The sequence below is a fragment of the Salarias fasciatus genome, chromosome 16 (assembly GCF_902148845.1).
Source record: "Salarias fasciatus chromosome 16, fSalaFa1.1, whole genome shotgun sequence".
NCBI classification, from domain to species: Eukaryota; Metazoa; Chordata; class Actinopteri; order Blenniiformes; family Blenniidae; genus Salarias; species Salarias fasciatus.
In genome coordinates, this window is record NC_043760.1 from 29,693,755 (window position 1) to 29,713,321 (window position 19,567).

Sequence of the window (19,567 nt, forward strand, 5' to 3'; positions counted from 1 at the left end):
AAAACACCAAATTCTTTATTTTTTTTAAACGTTAAAAAGCAGTATTCATCCTTGCATCAAAAACCTGTGGCTTAGATGTTTTGGTGCGGATGACGGTTCAGCATCGTGCGTCCTCACGTGCTGCTGTTGTCCTTCTTGCTCGTGTCCCCTGGACGTCGCCTCCCTGTAGCTGCCGTCCTGCGGCCTGGAGCCTCGTGGCCCGGACCACCGTGACATCCCGTTAACCCCGTTAAGACGCGTGGATCCGTCCGAGTGATCCCGGTCCCTCGGGCCCGAGGCGGGAGCCACACCACGCTAAGCTCTAATTAAAATAAAAGACAGCAAAGGACGATAGAATGATTAAATCGTTAGTCTCGCCGCGGGAAGTGGTATTTCGTTTTCCCTTTCAATTAGAGGTTGATTGGGCTTTTCAGGGGAGGTCAGCTGTGAAATCTGGATTATATATGCGCGGGCTCGAAGACACATAGACCGCTTCCCTGTCGGTTTACAAACGGCCTACTTGACTGGATATTAGAAAAGAAAAAAAAAAAGAAAAAGAAAAAGAAAAAGGAGGCGTAAAATGCAACCGCCGTGTGAAATGTCCACAGCAGAGGAGCAGTTTACACGGGGCAATTCTTTTCATCTGACCAGGACGTCTCCATCACCAGCAGACGGCGGTAACGGCGCTTTGCCCCGGTAATTTCCAGTCATTATAATGCAATCGGTTCATTCTCTTAGGCCAATAGTTTCTTCTTTCTTCTTTTTACCAAGTCTCTTTCAGGTCGCTTTCTGGGTTGAGTGCGCGTAATTTCTGTCTCCCTCTGACACCTACTATTACTCCATACCTTAATTGCATACCTGGGAGAAGAGTGCTAGACGGAGAGGGGAAAAGAGATGGTCTGAAATTTGATTTCGAAGCGCTGGTTCAACATCAAATCATCTCAGATTCAATTGGTTTGGCTGAACCATCGTGCGTAAAAATAATAGAGAGGCCCAAAATAAATGTTAAAGTTACAAATAGGGGGTTTCTTTCGGGATAAAATGGAGAGATACATTTAGAGAGCACATATTTACATACGTCCTAACAGATCTTAGTTATTTTTGGTTATTTCTGTGGTTAAAAACTGAGAGTGTGTTTGAACATTTCAAATGCCTCGTGCTATTTGTGGGATTGACCCTCCTTTCTGCCTCCTCCTCCTCCTCCTCCTCCTCCGGTGTGCTCTTCCTCTATGGTCCTCTAGTCACCTGACCGAACGCCATGCAAATCATTCTGCTGCTGGAGCCTCATTGGCCGCTTGTGGCTCATTTAACCGCTGTCAGTGCGCATCATATGGCCGCCGCTTTTACCAACTTCTCAACTCCGACAGGGAAAGTGGCTCCAACGCGCATCCGTTCACTGTGGATGTGAACCAACCCCGGCGACGACACGGCGAAATACCGGTTGGAAACATTTCACATGCCTTCTCGGATTAATTTTTAACTCGCATTTGACTCATTCGGGGTTAAGATACTAATTTTGTTACGCAGTCGTCCTGAGCGCACTCGCACTTGTGCGCGCCAGACCTATCTTGAAATAGACTTTTTTTTTCTCTGTTGGCGGTGAAGTTTTAAACCAGGTGAATGTATAGCATGATGATGGAAACTGACCTCCATTCCCCCGGCCCCCAAACGAACACGACCACGGGGCAAACGGGGCCGAATAGCGGGTCCAAAGCGAACCAGGAGCGGGTGAAGAGACCGATGAACGCGTTCATGGTGTGGTCCCGTGGGCAGCGGAGAAAGATGGCACAGGAGAACCCCAAAATGCACAACTCTGAGATCAGCAAGCGGCTGGGAGCCGAGTGGAAGGTGATGTCCGAGGCTGAGAAGCGCCCTTTCATCGACGAGGCGAAGCGGTTGCGCGCCATGCACATGAAGGAGCACCCGGATTACAAGTACCGACCCAGGCGGAAGACCAAGACGTTGCTGAAAAAGGACAAATATTCCCTTGCCGGAGGACTGCTTTCTGGGCCCAGCGGTGGCGGTGGAGTTGGTTTGGGGGTCGGCATGAGTTCATCCGGGGTCGGACAGAGGTTAGAGAGCCCCGGGGGTCACGGAGGCTCCGCCAGCTCCGGCTACGCGCACATGAACGGCTGGGCGAACGGTGCGTACTCGGGGCAGGTGGCGGCAGCCGCGGCGGCCGCGGCGATGATGCAGGAGGCGCAGCTCGCCTACAGCCAGCACCCGGGGAGCGGAGCGCACCACCACCACCACTCACACCACCATCACTCACACAACCCGCAGCCCATGCACCGCTACGACATGACGGCGCTGCAGTACAGCCCGATCTCGAACTCTCAGAGCTACATGAACGCTTCTCCATCCGGCTACGGCGGGATCACCTACACACAGCACCAGGGCTCCGGGGTCTCCTCCTCGGCTGCCATGGGGACGTTAGGGTCGCTGGTGAAGTCGGAGCCGAGTGTAAGCCCTCCCGTCAGCAGCACACACTCACGGGGCCCTTGCCCCGGAGACTTGAGAGAGATGATAAGCATGTATTTACCGACCGGAGAGCCGGGGGACCCGTCGATGCAAAGTAGACTCCATGCCTTACCGCAGCATTACCAGAGCGCCACGGCTGGAGTGAACGGGACGGTCCCTCTAACACACATTTAACTCACAGAATAATTGAAAAACTGCAAACGAACACATAACCAAATATTTACCTCTTTTCTAAATAACCCCGGTCCCGAGAACTACCTGCATTTTGTACAGAATGTTGATGATATTGTAAATGAAGGGTAAATAGCATATTCATCTCGGCTTTTTTGGAATAGCCACCAGTGGAATTATATAACGATTATGATGCTGAGATATTGGTTATTGTGCTATCATCTTTTTGTCCATTACTTCAGTCTTAGTTGAGGGTTATTCCAGGTTCACATGGGGGGAAATTTGCTTCAACTGTCTCATCGTTTGTTTTGGTTTTTGTTTTTTCGTTTTTTTTTTTTTTTTTTTTTTTTGAGGGGGGGTCTTGTAAGTTATTTGAAATTGAGATCAAGTGTCATAATCATAAGAAAGTGCTTTAAAAGATATGGGAAAATCACATTCTTTAAACATTTGTGTTCATTTGCAGAAGCCTGTGTCTTAATTCTTGGAAATCATCTCTTTTTATTGTAACACTCTAATTATTGTAAATTGTGAATAATTTTAATATTTCAAAGGATGACGGGCAACTGCTGTTGTAATTTAAGTGCTTTTCTGCAAGTGAAAAGCTCTGATATTGCAATGAAGAATAATGAATAAATTTCACAAGATGTTGCTTTGATTCTTAAGAAAACGGTCTTAGGTTGATTATTTTCCACAATGTTTATACAGAACTGTTTCAACATTTTTTGACACAATAATGTTACCCAGTCTCCTTTCCCGGGAACAAACAAAAAAAAAAAAGCTTTCTCATAAAATTTGACACCGCTGCTTTACACAGAAGCCTTTAAATGGCTCAATTGTTTCTGCGTAATTACGCATAAAGCGACAGTGTGCCTGGCTGGAAGGGAACCGTTTTGGGAGATGGATGTTGTTTCATGTAGTCAAGTTTTGTATGGGTAAAGATTAATATATATATTTATAATTAATAAAAAAAAAAAAATTCAGATATTTTAAATATCACCAGCATGTAGGCCCAGAGCCATTTCGGTATTTATAGAGGGCCAAAAACCATGGCCCACGTTCTTCTTCCATATTAATCCCATTTTCACCTCTTATTTAATATTTTCTAAAAAATATTAAGTGCAGGGAGGCCCCCTGTTACCTTCTCCAGCTTCTTTATCAGCCAATCATTCTCAACATTTACATTTTTACTGAATTAATGGTGGCACCAATTTTCATTTTAACCTTTTTTCACTAATAATGTGTCACTGTTTCCAATTGTAAATTACTAAATATATTTTTTAATTTGGTCTTTATTTATAAGAAAGAAACTCGGAACATACAGTTTTATATTTATTAACAAGACATGTTTATTTTGCTAATGACTTAAAGACTTGCAAGAAATCTCTTCTGTGAAGAAATGCCACCAGATTTTCACCTAATTCTCCAGAATGTCATGGATTGTGCAGAATTATTGCAATATTGTAGTAACTAATCAGTCACAGAGACGAGATAGTTGGATTTATATCGTATGTAAATGACATTGAAATCTGTTTTATTGATCTTTAAAAAAAATAACTCCTCAGAAAACACTGAAATATTAGAACACAATGGACAGATCACGGAAGAAATTAAGATTTGAATAAGTCTAAATATTCTGTATTTTTGTCCTGAACTCTGGAGGGGGTGATTATGTTATTCTGAAATTATAATGAAGTAATTCGCAGCATAGATTTGTAAAGAAACCTCGCGTTTGTGAAAGTTATTAAGCGGTCTTTAATTGTTAATAATTCCGTGGAGTTTGAGTCCAGCAGCCTTTTCCTTTTCCTTTCTCCGCTCTGCGCACGGTGCCATCCTGTGAGCCCGAGAGGTGCGAGGAGTGTGTTTCCTCTGTGTTTTTCTCTTGACACTTGATAGTCAGGGAAGTAAAGGGGAGGAAACAAAACTGCACGAGGCGCAAACTGGGATTTAAACGTCAATGTCAAGTTCGACGTGCACGGACCACTGCCACAAAACTGGGGAGTGAAAAAGCAGACGGTGATTGAAAAGGCTCAGTGAAATCTTTCAAGGCTACATTGTTCAGATGGAGCCTAAAACAAAGGTGCAGTCACTGTATATTAAAAAAAAAAAACAACAACAACTAAAAACAAAAGAAGGAATAACAGCAGGAAAAGCAAACTGTTGCGCAGAGACTGGACTTCAAACTTCTGGAATAACTGGTGACTCATCCAAACTGATGATAGATGAGATGTGGCTTCTTAAATAAATTACGCCCGCATCATCTTGACATTGTAACTGAAATAAACGGGAAAAATGTGAAGATGCTCCCTTATTTTTTGACATCTGGCTTTGAAATGCTGCGATTTTATTGCCTGTAGGCCCCATATGAAGATACAGACTAATAGCCATAGACATGCAAATGAGGGACGTTTATGCCTACTTAGGCATTAAAAAAAATCAATTAATCTCAAATACATAGTTAAAGGGCCTATTTCACACTGATGAAGACTTGCATGGTATGTCAATTAAACCTGTTAGGCCTCACAGCAAAGCGTGCAGCGTCTGGCTGCGCGTTAATCTATTGAAATAAATCAGAGGAACAATGTCTGAGAATTAGTTCAAATTCCCCAAACGCGAAAGAAAACCACATCTGTGGAGACATCTCGGCACCGTGGGGCAGGGGCCGGCCTCCTCGTGTTTTTTATTTTGTATTTTTTAGTTTTTTTTGCATCTGTTTTGTATCTTATCTGTTGATGTGGAGAGATGCGGATTAGCGGTGAAAGCCCGGAGAGGCGGAGCGCGTCACGGCGCATCGCCCGGCTAAAAGAGGAGCGTTCTGGCAAATTTAACCCGAATAAATTACACCTTGAGGTGGAAAAGGGGTAAGTGTAGGGTGCTCCGTGTACAGGCGACGTGGCAGCGACGTTTTTTTTTTGTTTTTTTTTTTTCCCTGTTGCCTCCTGTGTGTATGTGTGCGTAATGTGTATGTGTGTGTGTGCGCGCATGTGTTTAGCTGACCGGCCAATAAATCTCTCCACCGTGCGCTCCTCTTATCTTGTAGCCAGCGATATATTCCGTGCTAGGAGGCCATCAGCTCCAGCGCACACTCGGCTGCTGGTAAAGCCCCGATCCCTTGCACTCCCTGTCCTAAATGGGGATAATTAGCGTCACTTTATCACGCCTCTGCATATTTTCTCCGCGTCCCCCTCCCCTCGCTCCCCCTTTTCCTAAAAAAAAAAAAATTACCAAGCAGCCTGCTCTCGTCGTCCGCTCTGTCACAGAAGATTATGGAGACAGATTGCACAGAGCGAATGTGCCGGGTGAGATTAGCGCGGAATAGAGAAAGCAACTGGGCCAATGAATTCCTCGGAAGGGCCTTATCGTGCAATTACACGTTGACATGTTTAACAATCTTGCTGCCTCTTAATCCTGCAGTGCTGCTCTATCTACCCACAGCTACCACGCTATATGCCGACACACAGACCTAATGCACCGAAACGCAGCACAAAATGCACTGAAAGTTATGAGAAATTGCTTTATTTTCAAACTTTGTCCGGCATCCACCAAACGTCTTTCCGTTTTGTATTTTTCAGATTTCTCCGTTGTTGGAATAGCATCTGCACTGGGACATTTTGAAAAGAGGTGAGATATTAAATGCACAGTAAAAAAAAAAAAAAAAAAAAACAAGAAAAAAAAAGATTCATTATTTTTAAATAATAATAATAATCATCACTGTTTGACGTTCCCATCTAATTCAAAAGTGGGATTTGTGTGCGTAAAGTTCAGTCAGACGCAAACTGACGCAGGGAGCGTGCGTCTGCTTTGGAGTTAGAAAAAGTGGAGTTTTCCCGTCTGTCTGCCCAACAAACACATTCGCCATCACCTCCTCCTCCTCCTCCTCCTCCTCCTCTTCCTCCTCCCCCTCCTGCCTGGCTATATATCGGGGCCTGTGTGGGAGTGATTGTGGTGCGCCACTGTAGGAATTTGGCAGCGTCCGCGGTTTGGAGAGCCGCCCCACGCTGAGCCCCATTCAGCGGCCAGCGCGCTGTGAGGTTGGGAAGTTTCAGTCAGCTGAACAACTCAATGGCCCCCACAAAGGCGATTACAAGCCCCAGCGCATTCCTGTAGGGACCTGGGAGCGGCGCAGGTGCGAGGGGGACCGGGGCAACCCGTCAGAGGAGTGATAAAAACGGGACAGTGGCGGGACCACACAAAACCAGCCGCTCCACGGGACCCGGGGAAGGAGGAGAAAAGAAAGAATCAGTCTGTAGAAGATGCACGTTGAGGGGGTGGGAGCAGCATACTGAGTGGCCCGACTGTCCATCAGGAGGGAACTGCCACAGGACTCCCTGCAGCCGGGATTACACGCAGGTCACGGCGCAGCCTCCCTCATCCAAATATGACATTTTTTTTACCAGGACTTCTAAGTACAGAAAATCACTCACGTTTGCATTTCCTTTAAAAAATATCCACATTTTGACTCCATGCAGTGTAAAGACTGTTCCAGGTGTTTAAAAAAACATTTCTGTCTTCACATTTCAGACATTGAGTGTAAAATGAAATTGAATATCTGAAAACAAGCATGAGCAATGTATGTGTTATTGTGGGGGAGAAAAACCTCTGAAATAGCAATATGGTAGAAAAGGCCTCATCCCAGCCCTGCGTCCAATATGGAACAAAATGCTCTTGCTGAAAAATCAATGTCAAATAATGCAATACTCACTCACTTCCAAACAACTCTGCAGCTTCAATCAATTTACTCAAATCAAGTCACCACAAATTAGACTTCATAATGTACATTTTAAAAAAAATCTGCCAGTCTATAATCTCACCATCTGACAAAATAAAGAATTTGTTGAATTATGTTTTATATTTTCAGTTTATTCTGAGGCTTCAGGTGGTCAAATTGGTTGTTTAAAGAAAAAAAAAAGGCAAGAAAAGTGTTGTAGCTAACGCTGGAAAATCTCATATTTACGGCGTAAAAGAAAGCAAAGTTGACAGTTGGGAAGGAGATCCGTGCAGAACAACAGTCTCCTGTATCAGAGTCGGCCGCTTTGTTCGGGTTTCATTGTCAAAGCCGTTGTATTGTTCGCCAAATCCTCCACCTCAGTGTCCTGCCTGGCGTTGAACCTTCCTGCTCAACTCGCTGCGTGGCTCAAAGGTACAGCAGCAGCAGCAAACAGGTGGGAGGGTTATTCCCAGGGAGAGAGCAAGGTGTTGGTGTTTCTGGATAGAAACCTGCAGCAGAGCGCTGAGCCGACCTGCTGACCTCTGATGGCTGCAGGGAGTCTCCATGGCGAGACACACACACACACACACACACACACACACACACACACACACACACACACACAGAGCCATCATTCCCAGTGATCGACAGCAAGTTAACACACATGAAAACCACACCGCAAATCACACTCTTGACTCATAACAGCAGTTTGTGCATTAGAAGCCAGACTATATTACCCATGAGCGCCGGTGCTTTCTTTCCCTCTTTTATGACGTTTTTGTACTTTGTCCTGAAAAAGGTTGTTTTTTTTTTTTTCTTCCAGGAACAGTTATTTGTGCTTTCTTGTTTCCTCATTTGAAAATGATCGCAAAGATTACAGGAAAATAGAAAGATGCAGTCAGGATCCTGTCAGCTGAGGAATTAAACCACAAATTCACTGCTGGGGGCAAACGTGAGCCTGCAACTCAAGAAATGAATCGCATTTTAAAAATCCTAAATTAATGTCACACAACAAGCATAAAATAAAAAGCCTCACAGTGTAAGTTGCCTGAAATCCTCCTGTTTGTCATGGATATTGATGTATATTTTTGAGATAACAGTGTTTCAGAGTGAAGCAGGTATTATAAATAGCATGACACCATTGAACTTCCATTATCTGCATAAACACAAACTCCTTCCTTGGCGGTGGGCTCCTTGCGCGGGGCTCTCAGGTTAAGCAGGTCTGCTCGCTTCAGATAACACAACCAGCTCTTCTGAACGGCTTGTTTACTTCTGGGATTTCCACCACTGCTTTTAGTGGCGTGATGCTGGTTTCATGATTAATAATAACCTTTTTTTCTTCTAATTTTGTATTTGCAAGCCTTTTTTTTTTCACATCTCTCCATTGTATTGACCAAAGTAATGATATTTCACTTTTGACAGAAATCCTCCAATTCAATCTTTTCGAAAAGAAAATAAAGTTTTGAAATCTATTTTCCGATCATCCACTTTACTCAGTCAGATGTTTTCGACACCGTTTCATAACAGCAGAGTTAATTTGTGAATTGTCTTGTGTCTGAATGGCGTTACATAAATAAACTTCGGTCCCGGACTGAACTCACAGGTTCTGATCCGTGTCAGAGAACCAGAGCTGAGTTAGAACCGTGTGAGGCTGCCTCAGGCCCATACGGACACACACTTCTCTTCATTCAGCCTCACCTGTCGGTCACTGGACTAAAATGTTGGTTTGTTTACAGTGGGTCTGACCCATCTTTTTTTTCTGCTACGCTTGCATCTTTAGATCTTAGCAATTACTTTTGGCGAGCACGCCGACGGATCCTTCACCCCGGACGGCGCCGGGTCGCCGTCACCTTCCCTCTCAGCACAACAGACCCGGTGCGGCGTTCGCCTCTGTTCGGGGAGGTTTGTGGAAAGATCAGAGCTCCCGATGAAGTAGAGGAGCGGCGTTTTGCCGGCAGCGTTAAACACACATTTGAGGTTGTGGGTCAGTCTCGGCTGAAAGCAGCTTCGACCTTTAGTTTAGGAGAGGAAACAAACTGCTGCAGCCCGTAAGAACGTCTAAAGTTTTGTCCGTACCTCAGCTGAGCCGCCGCCTGCTTCACCGCTCCTCCTTTGCTGCAGCCGTAACGTCTCTGACCACCAGAGGGCACCGTCAGCCGTTACCAAACTACTGAAAGACAAACTTCAGTCGTTTTTGAGCTCGGTTTCAGATTCATCGTGTCGTTTCTAAGCAGTGTGATGCTGATGGCGAGGTGTGACAACATAAAATAAGAAATATCTAGAGAGAATTAACTCACAATTGGCACAAAATGCTTCTTAAACACGGGAGTTGAAGTCAGTTAGATTTTACAAGCTTAATCTGTAAAGCCACAGAGCAATAACCGGAGATAAGAAACACTTTGAAGTCTGTTTTCTCGAATTAAACAGCCACGAAGTGCCACAGGATACGTTTTCAGGAACTTCTGTGATCCTCCTGTTGGTGTGTTTGGATTCAGTTAACTGTTATTTCTCTTATTTAATGTACAGTTTAGGCTTCTTTTAGGGAGAATTGCAGACAAATAAACTGTCTGTTCAAACTGTCCTGCATTTGATTCACACTGAAATAGTTTAGGTATAGAGGAAAGCTTCGGTGCAGACTGTCAGCGGGTTTCGCAGCTCATGAATAGTTGTCCTAGATAATGTTTTGAAAGCGGAGTTGTTATGCCGTGCAGTGGGAGAGGGGAGGTTCACCGAGGGTGAAGAGTCAACATGCAGCTCTGCTCCTCTGCAGCCTGGCCTCACGGCGGGACTGTCGCTTCCACCGGCAGCTCCGCGGAGACCAACCAGAAGTTTCCCCGCTCACTCCCTGGTGATAATGAAAATGTACATTACCCCATGTGTAGCTAAATACCAGAAGAGTAAATGTTTCCGTCGGCTTCAGCTGGAGCCGCACTACAATACGCTGTGTTCACGTTTCATTCGGTGGTGAACATCCAGTGCCTGGATACCTAAACTGACTCTTGGAAATGAGGAAGAAGTGTGTGAAAGTCAGTCGAACGTTGCCGACAGTGTGTCACATCGTCAGTGCTGAGAGTTTTAATCCTCCCCCGACCGGCTCTAATCACACAGCTGTCCCGAGCTTACAGCGCACGGCGGCCCGTCCCGGGTGACACCGGCGTGTTGGCGCGGCGTCCCGGGGAGTTTGGGGAAAACAATCTATAAAATCTTGTTCTTTAAGACGTGGCGACAGTCTGACTGACGGCGTCTCACGCCCGCCGACTCGCGCCAACACCCGATAAAGCGCGGCGCGTGCAACACACCTGCTGTGCTCCTCTATCGCCGCGCCGCACGCTGGCCAACCCACCAGATGCTGTGAAGGATTCCTGCCCCGCCGCGGCAGGTGATAACTCTCCGGGCGCCGGCCAGGGGTTAATGAGGGGTCAAAGGGTTCAGATAAGAAACAGCGGTTCTGCGGTGCCTACTGCAACCTGCAGCCTGCTGATAGCTGTTTGAACTGCGTGACCTTTGACCTGGCCCGGGTCAAGTGGTCAACAAACTGGGTCGTTTAGATAGGTCAGATGGAAACACGTGAGGGATGTGTGTGTCACGGCGGAGTGTGGAAGAGCGGGCCGATAAGTTGCGCTTAATGACTGTAACCCTGCTCAATTTGTTTCCACGGCCATTAGATTGTTGTCAGCGATCAGGCTGTTTAAGGTCGGGGGGCAAATTTGATTAATCTGGCTTTAATTAATAGCCAACGAGCTTTTAAAGGTTCATCTAAATCTTTTAAATTCAGCGTGTGACAGTGGGAGTGCAGGGTTTGCTGTGTGTGTGTGTTTTTTTGGCTTCTGACAGTTGACATCCCTACAAACTGAATCGCTGTCTGTCCGTCTCCTTCTCTGTGTTTCACTCTCTTCCAGCAAAGTGATCATGGCGACTATCACCAGTGGACATGCATCGGTGCGGGGCGACTGTGATTAGCAGATAACACCTCGTCTCCTCTGCTGGCAGGCCATCATTACATCGAGCACTGGGAGATAGGTGTTGCAGGAAAAAAGACCTTTTGGAAAATGTCAGCAACAGTCAGAGCCCCAAATTTCCTCCATTAGCTCCTTCCCCCATGATGCCACCCGCTCCCGTTAATTACACAACCCCTTCCTCCAGCAGCCCTGTTGTTGTTTTTCTTTTTCTTTCTTTTTCTTAATCTAAGTGCGGTGTTTTGAAGATGGGACGTGAAGAAGAAAAAAAGATCAACCCCAGCCCTTTATTCAGCCTCCTTTAGCAGCAGCAAACACTGAAAAAAAAAAAAAGAAGAAGAAAAAAAAAGGGAAGAGAGGAGCTGCCTGCGATGGCTCTCCTTCCCCGCTCCCTTTCTCTGCAGCCAGCTTCGCTGTCTTAATACTCTTAGTCCCTCGGTTGGCATGTTTTCCAAGAACCCCGGTGCATTTTCAGATTTGTAAAATCCGTCAAAATGCCTGTAATGAATATTTCTACAGCCTGGAGTGTGTTTATTGTGCTGTCTGACCGGCCCAATAGGAGATGTGTGAAGATCCAGAGGCGCTAGCCGCAGCTTTATTGTCCGTTTTCATTGGGCCGCAGCCTTCAGTCGAACAAGTGGCTCTCTTCTCTTCACCAGCTGGGAAACAAACATCCACCGTCTGGATGAAGCGGATATTTTCTAATTAACATCCCTATAATGCATGAGTGTACATGTTATGTTTGTATTTGAAAGAGAATTGTTTTCTTTGATGGATTGAATGTCATCTTTGTGAGACGGCTCTTTGTTCGGCTCTCAATACTTACATTTCAGTTTGTTTTTACTGCTGTCTTGCATTGCTTTTGTGGAGAGAAAAAAAAAAGAGTACATATTAAATAAACTCCTGCATCTTATTACTGCCTAAGAATAATAATAATAATAAAAAAAAAATGTTGTGCATTCTGTCATTTATTTCCACGTTCGGCAGGAGAGGTAAATTAAAGCTCTAACGTGAGAAGTTACAGAAAAGTTTGAACATTTAAACTATGTCATAATTTCAAGGCCTTAATGCGCCCTCAATTATTTCACCGTTGCCCCCATGTAATTGATTTTGGGTAGAGAAAGCGAGAGGTGGAGGAAGGGGGGCCTCACAGCCAATAAATGAAAAAGAACTGAGGTTGTAATTGCAGTGAGTGTTGTAACCTTGCTCTTATTGATTTTTATTTTTTTGAACCAACACATTTTGCTGCCATCAAAGTTGGGCCCATAATAACATGAATTATTTCACGGCTGTTTGTGATGATTTGGATATTCCTCCCTTCCCTTCCCGCTCTTGACGTGTGCAGCCCGCTACACAGACGGCGGCGTGACACGGAGTGTGTGTGTGTGTGTGTGTGTGTGTGTGTGTGCAGCTTCACACTGGTGTCCTCGGACCAGATAATGAGCATCTCAGGTGACTACATGCAGTGATTACCAGGTTATATAGAAACTATATCACATAAACAAACGCTCCCTCTCTGCGTACGCATGTTCAGCTTACTGTATGCACACACACACACACGAACACGCACGAACACACACTCTGGAGAGATCCCTGGTTATCACACCCTTCCAGATTGTTCTGAACTACTTATGGAAAACACACACACATCTCAAGATGTGGCCACTCTTGCCAATATGAGCCCAGTGTTAAGAACAGTTGTTGTCGTTGTCGTCGTGTGTTTTTTTTTTAGCATCTTTAAATTCCTAGCGTTGCTAAGGTGCTTTGGGAGGGGATTAACAGCGGCTGGCGCCGATGAGCAAGCCTCGCAGATTTCCAACCAGCAGGAAAAAGACAAAGAAAGAGGGGAAAGAAGGAGGAAAAGCAGCAGAGGGTTAGACAACAGGGAGATGGCAGGAACAGCTTGTGTAAACACGACGACTTGAAGAGAGGTAAAGAGGTAGAAACGAACCAGGGATGAGTAACAAAGTGAGACGGAATAACAAGAATCCCAAAGAGGAGGCCTCAACTTTCTCACAGACCACTTGGAGGACTCTGGTTTCTTTCTGTTTTCCCTCTCCTGTGCATCAGAATTTCTCCTGCCCTCCTCTCTGTTTCCTCCTGAGTTCGATTCCCCGGAGGGCAGCGGGTTCACGTCCAGACACTTTGTGTCTCCTGCTCTCCGCCACAGCTTCAAACGGCCGCCGTGCCGCCGGGAGCGCCGGCAACTGTCTCAGGTGAACGTCTCCCAGCGTGTCCTTCATGACACTTTCTCCCTTTCTCCCAGCTCGCTGCTTTTAATTAGTGCAGAGAGCGGCGGAGGGAAGACAGCTGAGCCTCATTCCGCTGCTATGACCCCGCTTGTGGTTTCCTCCGGCACCTGTAACGGTTTTGTCGCCGGCAGGAAAAGCTAAAAGTCACGGAAGCTGCTCTTAATTGCTGCTGAATCTCTGCACACATGGAGGCGAGATCACACGGTTGTTTTTCTGCTTTATCCAGCGGAGCCGCACCGAAGGGACGGCGCTCCGAATCCTCTCCTCGGGCTCGGCTTCTCAGGTGAAGTGTAACTGGATGCGGCCTGTTTGTGGAATACAAGGCACTTGACCAAGGGCCAGCGCTGCTCCTCCCTCCCCCGTCCTTCCCCTACCTGGTTCAGGTTACCCCTCGGCCCCCCCCCCCCCCCCCTCCTCCTCCCCTCCTCCTGCTCTCGCCGGAGTGTTTTGCGGCCACGTCGATGAACAGCGTGTGTCTGTACGCGCGGGTTCTTCGCCCAGGCAGGTGTTTGCGGCGGCGCCCGGGCTCGGCAGCTGGGCTCCTGTAACCGTGCCCGTCTGGCCCGCGCTGGCTAATGTGACTGGGTTGGCCGGGGTGCGGAGGCGGCCGTCTTTCAACCACTGATCCCTCAGAACTACTCATCTGATCAGGCTGGGTCTGCGCTTCGCGGCTGCCGGGGTCACACAACCCAACCCCGGGGTCAAACAGCTAATTACAGACCCCGCTGTCCTCCGTCTCTGTCACCACGGGGATCCATGGGAAAGAGCAGGAGCCCGGGCCGGAGGAGACCCGGAGAGCGCCGCCTCAGACATCAAAAGGCGAGCAGCGAGGACGGCGTCCCGGCCTCGCCCCTCCCGGCCCCCGGGGCAGGGACAGAAGCTTAGACCCATGAGAGCGGAGCGGCGGCATTGTGCGTGGATTTATGTGTCAGCCTCCCACCAACTTTACTTCCAGCTTCGTGCCAGTCGCGCCGTCACTTCACCTGCCTTTGTTTCCCAGATTTACTGTAGCCGCCCTTCATGGCCCCGCCGCGGAGCGTCATGTCCGTGATTTCCCGAGGCCTGACCTTTAGCGGTGACTGCTGAGTGAAGAGTGCACCGCGCCGCCACACCGGCGCACGCACACGCCGAAGAAAATAAGTAGCAAACTATTGTTATATTATATTAGGCTGCAGGTTCATTAATCACAAATGCGAGGGCTTCTCAGCCAACGTAGGAAATTAATCAAAAAAGGGGACATTAATCACATGCATGAACAGCAGTAGTTACACCTGTGACAATGCCATCTGATTTAACCGTGTTGCTCCAGCCGGTGCTAATGATGCCACCCAGGGCCAGGCAAAGCAACCTCTCTGCCATCACTGAAACAATAATGCACTAACTATGAAGCAATTTTCTTACATGTAGTGAAGGGCCGTGCTGATGCACGTTGCACAGGGGTCAGTGGGTGTTGCAGAAATTACGAGGTGTAGCTTTTCCCTCACAGCTTGACCACTGGGTTTTTCACTCCGGCTGTTTGAAATGTCTCTTGAAATTATATTAGTCTCACTTCACTTTTTTTTTTTCTTTCCTTTTTTCACTGCGTTGCCCTTGACAAATAGAATAGTCTTTTGAAACAAAAACAAGTTCCAGCTGAAAAGATTCAACCTGCAGCTAAATAAACTGGAGACATTTTTTTAAATATTTATTTATATGTTTTGGAGAAATTGTAATTTTGCTTTTGTGAGGAATACAAAAGAAAAGAGAGGAGCATCAAGCAAACCCTGCATGTGTGGTTACACTGCCCTCTTTTGAAGGCTCTGCAGTGCATCCCAGAAATCTGCAGCAGGAGCGCAAAATGGAGAGAACAAGAAAGATAGAAACATTAAAACTACATATCATTAAAAAAAAAAGAACCTACATACCTGCAAATGAGCTTTAGAGAGACAGACTGAATGATAGGGTGAGAGCAAATAAAGAAAAAATAATACAATCGCAATTAAAGCTTATATTTTAAAGCTAACATGTCTCTTTTTTAAATTCTCTTACAGCCGTTCTTATACAGTTTCATGGATAATTATCTGGTTTATCATCCTCTGTTCACACATCTCAATTACACTTTTCTCAGCCGATTCAGTTTTGTTGGGGATAAATTTCATCTCTTTATGCTTTACAGGATGTAGCATGTAAGCGACTGAATACTGGAAAGAATCTTAAATCCACAGCGGATCATTGGCGGATTTCTATCATGACGATCGTCTGTCAAAGGCATTTTCTAAGAATGTAGTTTTGATATTGTTGTTTTTATCTACCTGTTCTTTTATCTTACTCTGTACAGCGACCTTCAGAGTTCTGAATTGCGCTTTTAAATCAAATATATCATTATCATTAGATTTAGAAGCAATAAGCAACTTTAATATGAATATTTGGTGATATCTTAGATGTAATGACTTAACTGCATAAATTTCCCTGAAAATGGTTTCTGGAAATGTAACATAGGAGCAAAAGGAAACAAAAAAAGAAGTTGACAGATTGATAGATTGAGCTTCTTGACTGAACTTTCAAGTATCTGTTCAATCATGAATCACCTTGACGATTAAAAGTCATGGAAAGCAGGCCTGAAGCTTGTCATCTTTGCTTTACCTTGATAAAATCCTGACTAGAGGTCATACCTGGGTGGATCCGTCTCACTGTTTGCTCAATGTAAAGTGCCAAAATGAAATCCTGAGTGCTTGGAAATCACTGAAGTGGCGCGGTGCAGTAAACCTTTAAGTTCATGGGGAGCTTCAATCTTTCAAAGAAAGCTCATTAAACGCTAAAAATACTCTGAAGAACATTTTTCTTCAACAACGCTGAAAGAGTTTCCATCACGGAAGCAGCGGCCTTAATAATGAGTCCTTTACATCCAGGCCGGAGCCGCGGCGTCACTGAAATGAGTCTTTCTGTCTCGTGTCGAGGCCGACTGCAGCTTCCCCGAGCTGGAGAACCGCTTCATTTCTGCCTCAGGGCTGGAGCGGCGGCGTGGACCGACAGGGCGAGCACGGCGCCGTGACCCCCGCAGCCTGACAGGCAGCTCTGATAAACTCATATCACACATGGCAAGGAAACCCAAGACCTGGCCTAATTAGGAGGGAGCTGTAGATTGAAAATCAAAACGAGGAAGACTTTATTAAGAGAGCTGGTGACCCCTGCTTATTTATTGATGGGATTATTAAACAGGACGTTGGAACAAAGCGATCTGCCAAGTTCCTGCCTGACGGGTCGCTCCGAGTTCTAAACTGTTGCTATTCCTCTCTTTTCCTCTATCTCACATTCAGACTCATACGTGACACCTTCCACAGCAGAGTTACCTGTCCAGGTATTCCAGTAATCCAGGCCAAGCCTTGTCAGGTGGAGGAAAGCCTATCCCGGGGTGGAGACGGGCGGGAGGACTGGAGGGGGGAGCTGCAGTAAGTCTAGCCGGCGATGAGGTGGAGGAGGGAGGGTGAGGACCAGAGACAGGGGGCAGGTAGAGGGGATCGTGTTCAGGCTCCTGGGGACAGGAGGCTTGGCGTGGCACCACACTGCCCACCCAACATCAACACTCTCAGGTTCCCGGGCTCAGATGGGCCAGATAATCACCGTCTCTCCACAGGGACCATCTGGAGGCAGGGCGGGAGGCGAGGGCCGCCTCTCCACAGAACAGAAATTCACTCATCCGCTGCTGAGGCTGGAAAAAAAAAAAAGAGAAGCCTCCTCCTCCTCCTCCTCCTCCTCCTCCTCCTCCTCCTCCTCCTCCTCCTCCTCCTCCTCCTCCTCCTCCTCCTCCTCCTCCTCCTCCTCCTCCTCCCTCCGCCTGACAGCTGATTCACACCACACACCCGGTCCGGAGGAAGCACCCCACACGTGTTCACGCTCCCGGCAGCGTTTCCTCTCGCCTCCAGCCTGACTGACGCTCCGGTCCATGCAGAGATCAGAGGACGGCCACTGTGATTATCATCTCGCCGTGGTAACCGTGACACCCCTAATCCCATAATAATCCTTCACAGTCGCACAAGAGTGTCCTGACCTCCTGCAGGGAAGGCACACAAACGCAAACACACGTGCACACGCCATGTGGACACTCTCACACACACACACACACACACACACACACACTTTTCTCCAAAACATGGAATGTGAGGGCTTCAGCAAGGCACCGGGCCTGGGTGAGAAACCGCTCCGCCACACTGGAACACACACTCACCTGCCGCCTCTCGTTTTCAAAGGCAGCACCTCGGGTTTGAAAACATGTCAGAGATCCTGTTGCACTGTGCGCAACATATCTACACCCACTAGACACACACACACACACACACACACACACACACACACACACACTCTCTCACTGATCACTGCCAGACTCACCAGAACATCTGAAAACAGCATCAGTTTAAGTCAGTTTTGGCGAAGCAGGCCTGACGCCTTTTCTTTATTCATTGCCTTTTTTCCTTCCTTATGAAAATCTGACAGTGAAATCTCACACAGCTGCTCCGCCGCCGTCTCTGCCTCCAGAGAGGGTCGGTGTGTAAGCCACTGAGTAATGAAGCCTTGAGCTGTTTGCTATTCTTCAGCCTGCTCCACCTTTTAATGTCAGCACGAGGACAAAGTCATTCCTTTTCTTTTACACTTTATTTTTCTCTGGGGCAAATAGTAATAAACAATAGTTAATCGTGACATTTGAAACGACGTGAGTAAAGCTGAACCCACCTCAGTGGCAGAGATGGTTCAGTCAGGGCCTGAATAGCTACAGAACATTAAAGGATTTCTAAAAACAGTTTGTGACTTATATCAAAGAGAGAGAACAGGTAAACCAAATACGATATCAATGTAATCTTCCTTTATTTTCATAAAACTAGGTAAGAATAAGAGTTTTTATTGCTCTGAATCCAGGAGGTGGTGAATGGATCAACTGCTGTGAGGAGCATGTTGGTGTAAAGATGTAGTTATAATGAGAACACTGTGTGTTTAATCCAGGCTGTGTTTCTCTGTGGAGTTTATATTGTTGTTTTCTCTGGATTCTCCAGTTTCCTCCCAGTTAAAATAAAATGCAGCAAATTTCTTCAAACAGATATGGACAAATAGACCATTTGTATATAAGTTAGTTTATGTGAGTCACAAAGTTAACAATAGTTCATTTTTTCCCAGGAAGAAGGTGAAGACTTCTTCATATCCTCATGAAATAATGATAAATCCAGAAAGTCATCTATGCAGCATTATCTCAGAGGTCATTGAGATTCACTGTTCAGCTCCACCTTTCTTTCATACTGGTTCTATTGGCAAACCGTCCTCAACAGAAACACGCATTCTCAGCTAATTACTGACTGTAAACTTAGTATGAACGAGTGCACAGATGGATGGATGAATTTCTGTCTATGTTATAAAACTCCTGTGAGCTTCAGTTATACGTTGTCGTTGTTGAATGGGTAATGTGATTACATTGAAAGCTGTTCGGAGGCTGCTCAAGCAGTGGAGAAAGTGATAAATAAGTGAAATCCATTTTAACATTATTTCTGGTAACACGTGTTCAGAAGTGAATTAATCTGAAGTGTAATAGGGGGGAATGAAAAACATAACCGAGCTTCTTTGCAAAACTTCACCGGCTGCAACAGTTGCAGGAGTTTCTATGGTCATTAAAGACTGAGGAGCAGGGGCAGAATCTGTTTTATTGCCGATTGATCCCTAAAGTCACTGACAGTAGCATCTTATCATCTGGAAACATCAAGAAGTTTGGTGGGAGAGACGCAGTGTGGTTCAAGCTCTAATCATCATTTTTGATGGAATGGTATGGTGCTACAGCTCCTCACAGACAGGCAGTACGCTGTGTTTAAAATGACTTCTTCATTAATCTTCTTTGGGGTAATGTCTTTACCAAACTGACCCACTGGTAGCAGCCACAGGGTGGCGCTCTAGGGAGCTGCTGGAGGTCAAGAGTCTTGCTCAGGGAGCCTCAGAGGTCACCTGTCCACTGTGAGATCAAACCTGTAAACTGCCAGTCCCCTCTAGTGACCAGACCAGGAGCCCAA

General features: G+C 46.3%; 1 protein-coding gene across 1 annotated transcript; it reads left to right on the top strand.

Moving 5' to 3' along the window:
- Positions 1 to 1,216: 1,216 nt before the first annotated feature.
- sox1a (SRY-box transcription factor 1a) lies at positions 1,217 to 11,563 on the top strand. The gene is made up of 3 exons (XM_030112094.1): positions 1,217 to 2,442; positions 6,201 to 6,249; positions 11,236 to 11,563. Exons 1-2 carry the CDS (start codon positions 1,600 to 1,602, stop codon positions 6,219 to 6,221), a joined length of 864 nt encoding a protein of 287 aa, XP_029967954.1. The 5' UTR covers positions 1,217 to 1,599; the 3' UTR covers positions 6,222 to 6,249; positions 11,236 to 11,563.
- The last annotated feature ends 8,004 nt before the right edge of the window (positions 11,564 to 19,567 follow it).